This window comes from Atta colombica, unplaced genomic scaffold (genome assembly GCF_001594045.1).
Source record: "Atta colombica isolate Treedump-2 unplaced genomic scaffold, Acol1.0 scaffold41, whole genome shotgun sequence".
Lineage (NCBI taxonomy): Eukaryota > Metazoa > Arthropoda > Insecta > Hymenoptera > Formicidae > Atta > Atta colombica.
The window spans coordinates 380,651-393,151 of NW_017259520.1; the positions used below are offsets into that span (position 1 = coordinate 380,651).

The 12,501-nt window shown below is 30.9% G+C and overlaps 1 protein-coding gene across 2 annotated transcripts in view; it reads right to left on the reverse strand.

Moving 5' to 3' along the window:
- The window catches only part of LOC108691199 (hemicentin-1), a 174,289-nt gene extending 169,940 nt beyond the window's left edge, over positions 1-4,349 (reverse strand). For both annotated transcript variants that reach the window (XM_018198866.1, XM_018198868.1), the window contains exon 1: positions 3,653-4,349. In XM_018198866.1, coding sequence (XP_018054355.1) covers positions 3,653-3,758 — 106 coding nt within the window. In that variant the 5' untranslated portion in view covers positions 3,759-4,349. The remainder of the gene's footprint in view (positions 1-3,652) is intronic.
- Positions 4,350-12,501: the final 8,152 nt, after the last annotated feature.

A 12,501-nucleotide genomic window follows, 5' to 3' on the forward strand; every position in this document is an offset into this window, starting at 1 on the left:
ATTTTATACATATTTTTCTTATATATTGAATTCTTTAATTAAAATTTATTTAATTAAAATTTTTTTTCGTTGAATTTAGCGGATCTCTCTCAACTTCTAATTTTATACATTGAGAAAAATTTCTGAAAAATGAACGAAACAGTAAATTCTGATCATATCAAACAGAATTCCGATCATCATTTGGACATTTGGTTATCTCGACTGGAATTCTGATCGATATGATCAGAATCTATTATGTGATTCGTTCATCTTCAATCAAAAATTTTTCACAGTATTGAATCACATTATGAAATAATATATAACTTTTGTAATTTACATTATTCCTATGTATCTATTATTGTATTCCTATATCTATTATACGATATATAGATACGACATATCGCGTTCCATACGATCGTCGCCGCTTTTAGAAAGCTTCTGTTGCACTTGCTTTCCTTGTACTTTTGCCACATGCGAACGCGTTTCGCGGCCTACCGTATTATATTTGTTTCGAAGCAAGCCATACAGATTTAGAACTTGCTTGGGACTTGGCCAACACGTGACGTGCTTTCAGATTACTAGAATTTGAAGCATTTCCGACGTAATTACGTGCATAACGTGCAAGCGTAATAGGTTTATATAATACATTTAAGATTTTATTTCAAGATATCGTATCATAAATTAATTTTATCAGAATGTGATGAAAGAGTTGCGTTAAATCAGTTTAGAATCATAAAATATTTATCATTTTTAATAATACATATCTTATGTACTTATTTTTTTTAAAGATTAGACAATAATGCGTGAATTTCTATATTATTTCTATTATATCAAAGATTTATCGTAAAGTAATTTCGTCAAAATATTTCTTTATTGTATTATAATTTTTCACGATTGACATTTGCGGTTATTGCGCAGATTATTTCAATTGCAATTTTAGCTGTGTTTTAATTATCCCATACAGGTAATCTTTTCCTGAACGTATCGATGACACGCGATGATATATGGCGCGCACAGTTCCAAATTGTTTCGTGCAACGAAAGTTACGGTACTAACGTCGCAAAATGGCGTTAAGTGATTTTCAGGATGTCGTTTATATGCAAAGATATACATCAGTGACGAAAGCAGCTCGCGACGATTTATACATTTTTTTCCGTACCAGATATCTACGTATGCATCGTGTATAATAGCGTAGATAGGATCAGCGTAAATTTATTCTTCATGGATATTTAAAGAGCCCGCTCATCGTATGTGATATATTGATGTACTAGCTGCATATCGCTATTTTTGAAATCCAATAAGATTTCTTTATTAAAACGTATAAACAAAACGATTGATTTTACATAAAGAGATTCTGTATAAGATCTCTAAGATAAAAGAAGGGATGGAGAGGCATTTGTCTCGTAGTAGCTGATCGATTTTCGTGAAATCCGTGATCTCAGTTTGCACTTTCGTACGACATTGAAGTGTAATAATATACGTTCGAGATTGGAATGCAGACGTACAAGATACGAAAATATTTTCCGTTCTTTCCCGTCACAAATTCACAGCGATGCGCAATCGAGGACAGCCTTTTTTCACTCAATCGGGAGTTTGATTACGAGCGCGGTAGTGCTCGTAATCAATGTATCGAATAACATGGGCGCGATATATCGCGGTTGCAGTAAACGCAGTGTATGGCGTGCGACTTGAATTTTTTCCGCAGCCCCTCAAGATGTACAGATACCACGTCCGTTTCTTTCCCTTTCATCTGATTTTCAATGGCCGTGCATACATCCGGGGGCTGTGCGCGACGGGTGGCGGCTATTATTCCACGGCCTTGAACACGCGAGGCTCCCGTCGTAGTATACGCCAGGAGTTGCAGCAACGGCGAGAACGTTCGCCACGTTCGTGCAACATTAAAATCTCGTTTCGCTGAATCGCAGGTGGGACAGCCGGACGTTGCTTTTCCACGGGGGAAATTATACTCGCGTATAAAAGCATTTTTCTCTGAATTTCTGGTCGCTGAGCATTATTGTTTTCTCCACCCGTCGGCCGGCTTCCTTCCGTCGAGCTTTTCAACTCTTCAGACAGGCATTAAGAAGTCTGACGCTGTGTGTGTGTTTCTTGGCTTGTACATTTTCTTCCATCCTAATTCTCGTCATTTTCACGAACAATTTTGACAACATATTTTATTTTTGCTTCCTTTTTCACATCGTTTCTTTTTAATGGCATCATAAACACACTTATTTCAAAATTTATAATACGCAAATAACATATTTTGTTATTAATATAATATGTTATATATAGGAGGTCCTAAAATAATTGCTAAATATTTCATGGGCAGGTAGAGCGGACTGAGTCGAAAAGTCTTGTATTATTTTGCAATTTTGGCATAGTTAACAAGGTATTAATTATTAAGAATTGCCGAAAATTTTCAATAATTTTTTATTCAAATGTTATCAACTTTATAGAAAAACTGCAAAAGACAAAAATTGTTTATTTTCTTCTTATAAAACTCTAAGAATTTTTTTAGAATTTTTTAATATTATATTTTCTCACATTAGTAAAAATAAGAAAATGTAGTATTAAAAAATTGATGAAAAAATTCTGAAAAAATTCTTAAGTATTTGAATAAAAAATAATCGAAGACCAATTTTCGATAATATTTAGAAATTAATATCTTGTTAACTATTGCAAAAATTGCTAAATGATAGAGGATTTTTCGGATCAGTTTAGTCCGCTCTATCTGTCCATGAAACAGAATATTTGGTGACACTTTAAATATAAAATAAAATTTAAATTTAAATTTAAATATAAATATAAATATATGTTATATATGTTCTATATAAATATAAATCTAATTATGTAATTTTATATTTGAATTATAAAACATTTATATACATATATATAAAATCTTCATTCAATGTAATTACATTTTTCTAGATAATAATAATACCAACGAAAAGATAAAGATGACAAAAATCTTAATCTAACAAAAAATATTAAGATTTTATTATTGAATAAAGATCATTGTATAAAGATTTCATATACCAAGTGTTTTATTATTCAAATATAACATTACACATAATTAGATTTTGTTTTTCGTTGTCCGTTTTTACTATTATTTTATTATTAAAATCTCAAAATATTTGTAAATACACGCATTATAGCAGCTTTCAACAATCGAAATTAAGAATGACTAAAAGCTATGAAGAAAACTGTTCCGCGGACAGCGTCATACTCATTTACATCCATTTATTTATGGATGTTAAAATGATTTCTAGACGGCAAGTAAAGTAGATTTCATGGTAGAGTTTATTTTTATGCTTATTGTGGCAGATGCCTCGTTTTTTACATCGAGAAAAGACAGAGATAATTATTTTAATGCGATTTTTAAAAAGCGCAATCTTTACTTTGGAGCAATAAAAATGAAATATGAACTCAATCCCGAATAATTTCGGACATTTCTCCCTCGAGTTTTCTTTTATGTTCTATTTATTCCGGTATATTAGACTGCGCATTGAATTTATATTTCACGGTATTCAACCACGTTCGTACATTTTGTTTAGACAAGTACCTGTCAGACGCATATGATGCATCATACGTGTAGGTAGTTCACAGAACTCTTAGTGGTAATCCCAGATTTATTTGCGGGCCGATCTCGAGGGAGAAATTTAGGTCGCTGACTCACCCTCGACTCTGCGTAGGACGATGAATCCGCAGAGAAACAGGAAGACGACTGCCGCGGTTGCTCGCATTCCCACACTTGTACGGAAGAGATCCTGTCCTCGGTGCATGATCGAGAGGGATCCACCTGGGATGCCGAAATATCAACGTGTCTAAACTTTCTTAGAGCATCACATTCATCAAGAGCACCGTACGCGTTCACTAAGGTAATCACAGTAATTCACAATCACCGTCGAATTGATGAAATCGGCCGGAACACTGTTTTATTAGCACGATTAATATACTTTTACCGGCACCCTCACGAAAATCGCCTTATTAAATTGATAATCGGGGTGAAAATAATGCGCGACGAATGTCCTAATGAAGAGAAAAACCAAATAATACGTTTGCCACTTTTGGAAGAGAAATCTGTCTGTTAACGAAGGAGGAAGATTGACAAGAAGCAAACAAGGGAAAGAACACGTGCGCTCTCGATAAGCGCTGATGAGTCTTCCTTGTTTCAGGGCGTTGACAGCTGATGGGATATAACAGATGATCCTCTCCACGATGAGAGGAATCGCGATCGTGCGATCGTCACCAACAGAGAATCTTTCTTCCAGTTGTTGATGATTTCATAAGAAGACCAGAAGAGAAAATGACGTTGATGACGAGATTAGCAGAAGCGAACAACCGAATCAGAGACAGAGTCGCGAGCGACTGGCGGATCGACTCGTCTCGAAGTGAGAACAGAGCGGTAGAAGCGAATCATGCGCTTACCCGAAACTAAGCGATTCGCGGTTGTCGGCGCGGCGCGCACCTGTCGTTCCGTGTCTCGCTGCGCATGTCCCTAGTCGAGAGAAGCCGACAACCGACTGCCAGAGAAGTTTCTTCGCTCCTGATGGGGTTGCGAGTGGGAGAGAATGCCAAGGGAAGGTTGATGGGGGCAAGTAAGCTGCTTGAAAAGAAGGGACAGGGGCAGGGCAAAGACCTCCGGAAATTCAAGGTGCTGGTGTGCGGATGTCAAATTAAGATTTTCCGTGCGATCCAGTTCTACTCGAGTGCGCGAAGTCTCCTTAGTCTCTCTTCCTTCCACCGATAGACGTCAAGCCGGATTTCAGCCGCAAGCTGACTTTGGGGTAGGTCGCTCGCGCGGAGGAGGATTTCATTAACCCACATGAGAATGCCATACGAATGTGCGGGCTGAGATCGACGAGATTGCAATACTTAATCAATCATTGTATTGTTTTTATTTATGATACATGATAGTATGAAAGATGCATTTATATAATATTGAAAAGCTCGTGAAGATAAAGCGAGAAAGAGAGAGAGAGAGAGCACAGAAAGTTTTTAAAATGTTCTAGATATTATACTCGTAAGAAGTTTTCGGAGAAAAATTATAAACGTTTTAAAATTATCTTAACTATTTCAATATTCCAAATATTCTAATAAAAAAGTTTTAGACTGTGAGAGATTGTTAGGGTGTTTGAAAAGAAATTTTAAATAATACTTGCATTCAATACTGAAAGTATGAAAAATAATTTTGTCCTTTGTGTTTCAAGCTATTTTTCAATAAAATATACGTTCAATGAAATTATTTTGAAACTTAAAAAAGTTAAACTGTAGCGGAATAACTGCGACGAAATTATATAAGCAAAATAAGCTGCAGCAGGATTTATTAAAAGACAATCTAATCGTTTACAATTGAAAATTTTCTAAAGATTTTAATCTTTCTATAAATTCGAAATTAAAATCGATTAAAAATGTAATAATCATACAATTATTTTACGTTTATTTGATAACAAAAAGTATAAATGAAAGATAATCCGTGTTTACGTATATAATTTTTATTATATACTTTTTATTTGACATTATATCTCATATTTATTATAGTTACGTATTTTTAATGACATATTTAAAATATATAAATATAAATGTATTAAAGTAACAGAAATTTATATCGTATTGTTTAATGAAAGTGATATATTGCATATTGCAGTTGCATGTATTGCAACTATCACAAAACATAAAGCTTTCGTAATATTATTCGAAAAATTAGAAATATATCTAACTATACCTAAATATGAAGTTAAATATTTCAATGAATACAGAGTATCTAGAAATAATCGCCAAATATTTCATGGACATAGAGCGGATTAAACTGAGTCGAAAAGTCCTCTATAGAGATATTAATCTTTAAAGATAGCCGAATATTACTGCGAAGTGTATACGCCTACCGATCGCTTGGCGCGCGGGTCGTGGGGAGCGGGGATAGCCTGGCAAGCGCGCCGTCCGAACTATGGTGGCTTGTAGCGGTGTGCGCGGCGCGGGGCGCTTGCTAGCCAATCCCCAACTCCCAAGGCCCGCGCGCCAAGCGATCGGTAGGCATATACACTTCGCAGTAATAGGCCGAGCGAGCGCGCGTATTTGGCTATCTTTAAGGATTAATATCTATTAACTATTGGGGAAATTTACAAAATAGTAGAGGACTTTTCGATTCAGTTTAGTCATCTACCTGCCCATGAAATATTTAGCGATTATTTCTAGATACCATGTACGGGCGTTCGTCCGGCCTACTGTATATAATAAATATTGCTGTTTTCTATAATTCTATAATAATTTCTATAATATGTGACACAAATTGACAAAGCCAAATGATATTTTTAATAATAACATATGAAATTTATTTAGCAATAGTTTTTAATAATTTCTACAAGTTTATTTTTTTAAATTAAATTATTTACATAATCGTAACAGTATAATATGTGATGATGTTATTTTTAATATAATATAAAAAAAAATTTTTTTCAATAAGTATTTGGAAATACAACTAATAATTGTTTAACTGTGAAATGATTAATTACGAATAGAAAATTTTGTTGCGCGAGGATATTTCTATATTGTATTTATTTTCAAGAGAAATAAAATCAAATTATAAAATAAAATCAAATAATAAAATCAAAAAATAAATAATAAAAAATTAAGATAAAATTAAAGCGCATTTATTTATTAGATATTGATTGGAATGTGCTATGTGAGATACTGCGAAATATTTGTTTATTTATTGTAGCAGATTGTGTGTGTAAATATTATTTTCTTTTACTAATTTATATTTAATCCTGAAAGAATATAAAGAAGCTAAACGCAAATCTTAAATATTAATATTAAATAGATGTTTAGAAAAAGAAGAAAATTAATTTTTATTATTATAACAATTATTTTATTTGTTACAATTTTATTTTATTTTTCTTTTTTGCTTTGATTTTTTAGTATTTATTTATTAGTAATAAATAAACTGGAAAATTTAATTATTTATAATATGCATTTAATGTTGAAAATTAAGTCGTATCTTTATGGTATTTTTTTTCAATTACATTTTCTAAAAATGTTATCTACACTCTAAATGCTCGGCATGAAGCATAACATAATAATATTGTTATTAAATTTTAAAACTATTAATTTTAATATTATATCATTATTATATATCATTTAAAATTTTTCATAAAACTCACTTTATATATGAAATTATTTTTATTTTTTCGTTTATGCCTATGTGTTTGTCATATCGATTTCACATAATTGGTGTATCTCGTAATTATTCTGTTGTATCGCAAGATACCAAACAGTACTAATAAATAATGGACCGATATAATGAGCTCTATTTTACGAGCTCATTACTGAGCGTACTCGTACACACAATAAATCAACGAATGTCGACCGTTTCCAAGATTAAATATCAATGTACTAATATAATACTAATATAATACTAATTATAATTTGTTCTAGCCATCTTAAGATCTATAGGATCTTGCATCTGTCTATAATATATTAATTTATCTACTTTTAATATCCTGTATCTATCTATATATATTCTGTCATGTTAGATTCATTATCTCGATTTAAAATAAAAGCTTATTTGATTCACTGATGCGATATGCAGCAGCGGAGTTGAAATTATGTTGATCTGTAAAGCACAAACATACCTAAATCAATATACAAATAATATATACATGCTACAACAATTAACATTTTAGGAAATAATTGTTACGCGAAACTTTTATTCGTGTGCTTCGTCTTTCTAATTATTCAAAAGTATTATACAACTTTTTGAAAAGTTTCTTTTCTAAGTATTTACAGAATTGAAAAATTTGCGTTAAATTTAACACAATTTCACGTTTGAGACCCATTTCACGTGTTCCAAATGATTCATTTAAATTAATATAAGAAAAATATATACTAGAAAACAACAGAAACATTATGTGAAAATTAATACAAAAAATGTAAGACTTTGGACACAATTTAAAAGCAAATTAGGGAATTATATTTCTTCAGTTCAAAAATTTAATATTTATAATGTAATACTGTAACACATCCATTTTCCATTCATTTATATACCTTAGAATTTACATTTGGATATATTTTAGAATTTATGATTATTCGAAAAACTACATTATTTTTATATTATTTGTATACAAATTGCATTTATATTCGACACTAAGAAATGTCAAATATTTAACACAAAATATTCAAATTATGTAACTGTATTATGTTAAATTAATACTTGAATGTGTTAAAAATTGAACATAAACATTTTAACAAAAACCGATTTTAATACAAATACAAAATTTTTTTTACTATATATTTGCTAAACATAAAACTTTCTAGATAATATTAAATTAAGAATCTCATAATTTTTTAGCTTTCATACAAATAATCCATATAATTATTTAAATGTACTATAAACATTTTTTTATCAAATATTTTAAGTACTTCTTTAAATAATCAACATGCTTTATTATATTATGCAATGATGTAATTAATTTAGCAAAGATGATTTGGTATGTAAACCATTGATTTCAATCGAACCGAGTAATAAGTACTTAATATTCAATTACCCTGTGGATGCTCCGCCGATGCCCGATGCTTTCTAAATCGCTTCCTCCTTTCAGATTCCTCCATTTCTTCTTCGCCTCTTCGCTTGACACTCGCATATCACACACTCGCGGAAATGGGGTTAGTTTTGCCATTGCATTCGCATGATAGATATAAGTAAACAAATCTCACGGTTCAGTATATCGAATACGTCGAATTTACGTCATGTGGTTGATATATCACGATACAGGATTAATCACGACTGTAATTTGCTAATTAATCGCGTGCTAATGATACCGATCCACTGTACACGGTGTATACTTGCGATACGTTTCGTTAGCCATCGTTCGAAAGATTCAAATAGTGGAAGCTACTGCCGCAGCAGTTTCACGTTGATGCCGCGCGACATGATTTAACAATTACGTATACATACTCACTAATTAAAATGCAATAATTATCAACTTTTTTTTAATGATATAACAATTGGCTAACGTTTTGTCTATCGTGTACATTTGTCCCTACAATTAAGAAGAATTAAGCAAATACGTGGATATAATAATCATTGTTCTCAGAGTTTTTATATGAATTAGAATACTTTTCAGAAACACTGAGAAAGCCTACATTTTTTTCTTAGAATATATCTCTCGTATATGTGAATTCGAAATAATCTAGAAATTTTAAGATTTCTTATTTTATATAATTTTTAAAATATCGTGATCTTTTCTAAATTTTATCAGAAACAATAGAAACAATAGAATGAGAAAATTTAGAAACTTTAGAATTTAGAATATTTCAGAATTTGTATATATAAAGAACTCTAGAAAAAACTTTTCTGAACTTTTTGAAAAAATCCAATTTGTATAAAAAATCGAAAAAATTTTCTAAGAAGTTATAAAATTATTCAGAAATTCTAAAAAAATTTGTAATTTATATAAAAATTTTGAAAAATTCTCAAAAAATTTTCACTAAGATAATTGTTTTACGCGAAAACGTTTACATGATACGTTTCTCATAATCATAGTTGCGTTCCGATATATTTACTGCCAATAATTACTGAAAATCTATTAGATAATTTCAACTATACATCTTAACACGTACGTACATAGAAATGCACGAAATATAACATTGCACACGTTCAATTATCAAATTAAAACAGAATTTGTACACAATGCACGATTTTGGATAAAGTTAGGATAAACATAATTTTCTCCGCTTGTGCTGAATGAAAAAAAAGTAAAAATGCTGATCTGCACTCAACATTCTCTGACCTCGTTTCTGGTCGCTGCGATTAGTAACATATAATTGTCACTAGAAAACACAAGCTTACACAGCCGACTAGTAACCCTCGTGCAAAGTACGGATGTGTAGTGTTGGCTGTGTTCCAAAATTCACTGCTTAGTAACGTAAACTATAGATGTGCAGCACAGGAATACAATTTATGTGTCGACGATTACGGAGATTAGAACACAACTTAAGTATCGCCGTGTGCACGAATGTCTAGTGATTTTACAATTGAAAAGCATCCGTAGTATACATTATATGTATTATAGATTTCCAACCCTTTTCCTGCAGGATTGTTTATGTTTTAGTAAATTATTAGAAATTCTATTAGTGTAATTCTGATCATTTATATTAAAACGGAAGTAATCCAGGAAAAATGTATGGCAGTGAATATCGGAATGTAGGTGCACCTATCGCAATCGCGTCTCGAATAATAATATATATATGTAATATATATGTAATCTGTTTTCTGTTTCTGCACTAGAATGTTCTAGAATTCACTTTCTCGCTTTAAACAAATATCAAACGTATATCTATCTTACTTTAAATTTCAAAAGTGTACATTAATTCAGCTACAGAAAACAGACCTATGATATGCAGCGTTCTTCAGTCAGGTACTCTGTCCGAGTGAAGGTCGAAGGTGACTTTGTGTATATGGCCTAATTTCTATCGAGAGTTTAATCCGGATCAGAATGTAAGAACCAACTACAGTTTCCTGAGCAATTTCCTTCGACTGTAATACTCGATTGTAGTTGGTTGATTTTTACATTCTGATTCGGATTAAACCTCTGGATTAAACCCTCGGTGGAAACTAGGCCCATGACGCGCTGCAGAACGCGAATGGAACACTGCGTCGCGTCAACCGAATTGTTATTTCAATTACTGAATTCACACTGGATCCGACGTACGTCGTACGTTCTGCAACCAATCAAAAAACAGAATTTTATTTCATATCGATAATACGAAACAAAATCGTATTTTTTGATTGGTTATGAAGCGTCGTACGACACATGTCGGTTCAGTGTGAATTCAGCACATACGCCTCGAAATATCGGATGCTTTCCAATAAACTTATGTATCTATAGCACAACGATCATCTCATCCTTATTCAATATTGACGAACAACATGTAATGATTCCCTGTGTCATCGTGTGTGTCTTTTGTTAGAAGGCATAATAGTAAAATAATAAAAAGTAATTTATAAATAAAATTTATGGTAAACATATTATTTACAAATGTATCAGTTTTAAATAGAGTCTTTATATGCGGATTAAATGTGTATGTTTTTTCCAAAATCCAAATAAAAATTTTGTTTTTTATACAAAAATGTGAAGAGATGTACTTATCTTGGCTTGAATACGAAAGTATATGAAAGTATACTCGTTTTGTCCGACACGGCTTTATGACACTAGAAAATATTGTTAAAATAAAAGAAGATCAGGCAGTAACTACACATAAAAGTGCATCCAGCCGTGGATATTTTCTTTCTCGACTGTTGCGCAAAATAGCGTCTCTATTCTTGCAACACTAACTGTTCTCTGTTTTTCAAATGCTTTCACAAAGATGTGTAAATTGTTGAAGTATTGTTTGGAAAGTCCGAATTAAAGATTCATTATATATTTTTACATTGTGTGTTACATTTGATAAGAAATAAAGCCAACTTTTTAGAATTTTTAAAATGTAGTTTTTAATAATTTACATATGTATGTTTTTAATGGACAGTTTAATACATGAAAATAGAAAGCTAAATCTTTATTTTACAGACTTCATTTGCTTTTATAATGACATTAAGAATGCGATCGAATTGCCGCTACGAATACTTCCAAGCATTTTTTGATTGATCAATTAGTAAAATTCTTTCTTCCAATTGGTCGACCCTAATAAATAATGATTATCCATTAGATTACAACATATAACAACATTCATTATATTTTTTAAATTATTATCTATCTATTATTATCTATCATGATTAAATTTAATTCAAAGGAAAATAAAGACAAGATATTAGACTAAAAAAATATAAGATTTGAATGTGAAAATTATTAATATAACGATACAAAAGTATATAATCGATATCGTGCATAAGATTTATTTATTATTTGTATGTTTTACGTTTTCATATTTTATATTTGTATTTTGTTCACATTCGAATACAGACAGTACACTCGACGGTAGATAAAATTTGTAAAAGAAATTTTATTTTTATTATTTTGTTATTTTACTCGAATTTAATTTACATTTATAATGTAGAATAATATACAAATATCAATAATCATTAAAAAAAACTTTTTTTTTATTTTTAAATTATCTTATTTTGAGAAGCCATATATCTTCTCTTATAGAGAATATTATAATACATATTAATGTGTCATAAATTAACTATTATATTATATTATTTATCTGATTTTATCAAATACTTATCTTTCGCTAATATATCTTCAAATAGTAAAATCTAAAAATATATTTTCTTGTTTTTATTTTGTCGTACGTCATTATTCAAACAGAACTAAAAAGTATCGAAACGAGTTTCCAAGATAGTTTGGCCCAGTCTGTTGGCAATGTCTGATGCATTTCCGCTTGTTCATGTCCGGTTAAAAACGGTAGCATTCACGGTGTCAGAATTTACAGAAAGAAAATGGTGCGAAACATTTTATTTGTGACATGCATATAAAAATTTTATTTTTTGTGTATATCGCTTTAGTTTATATATATATATATATATAT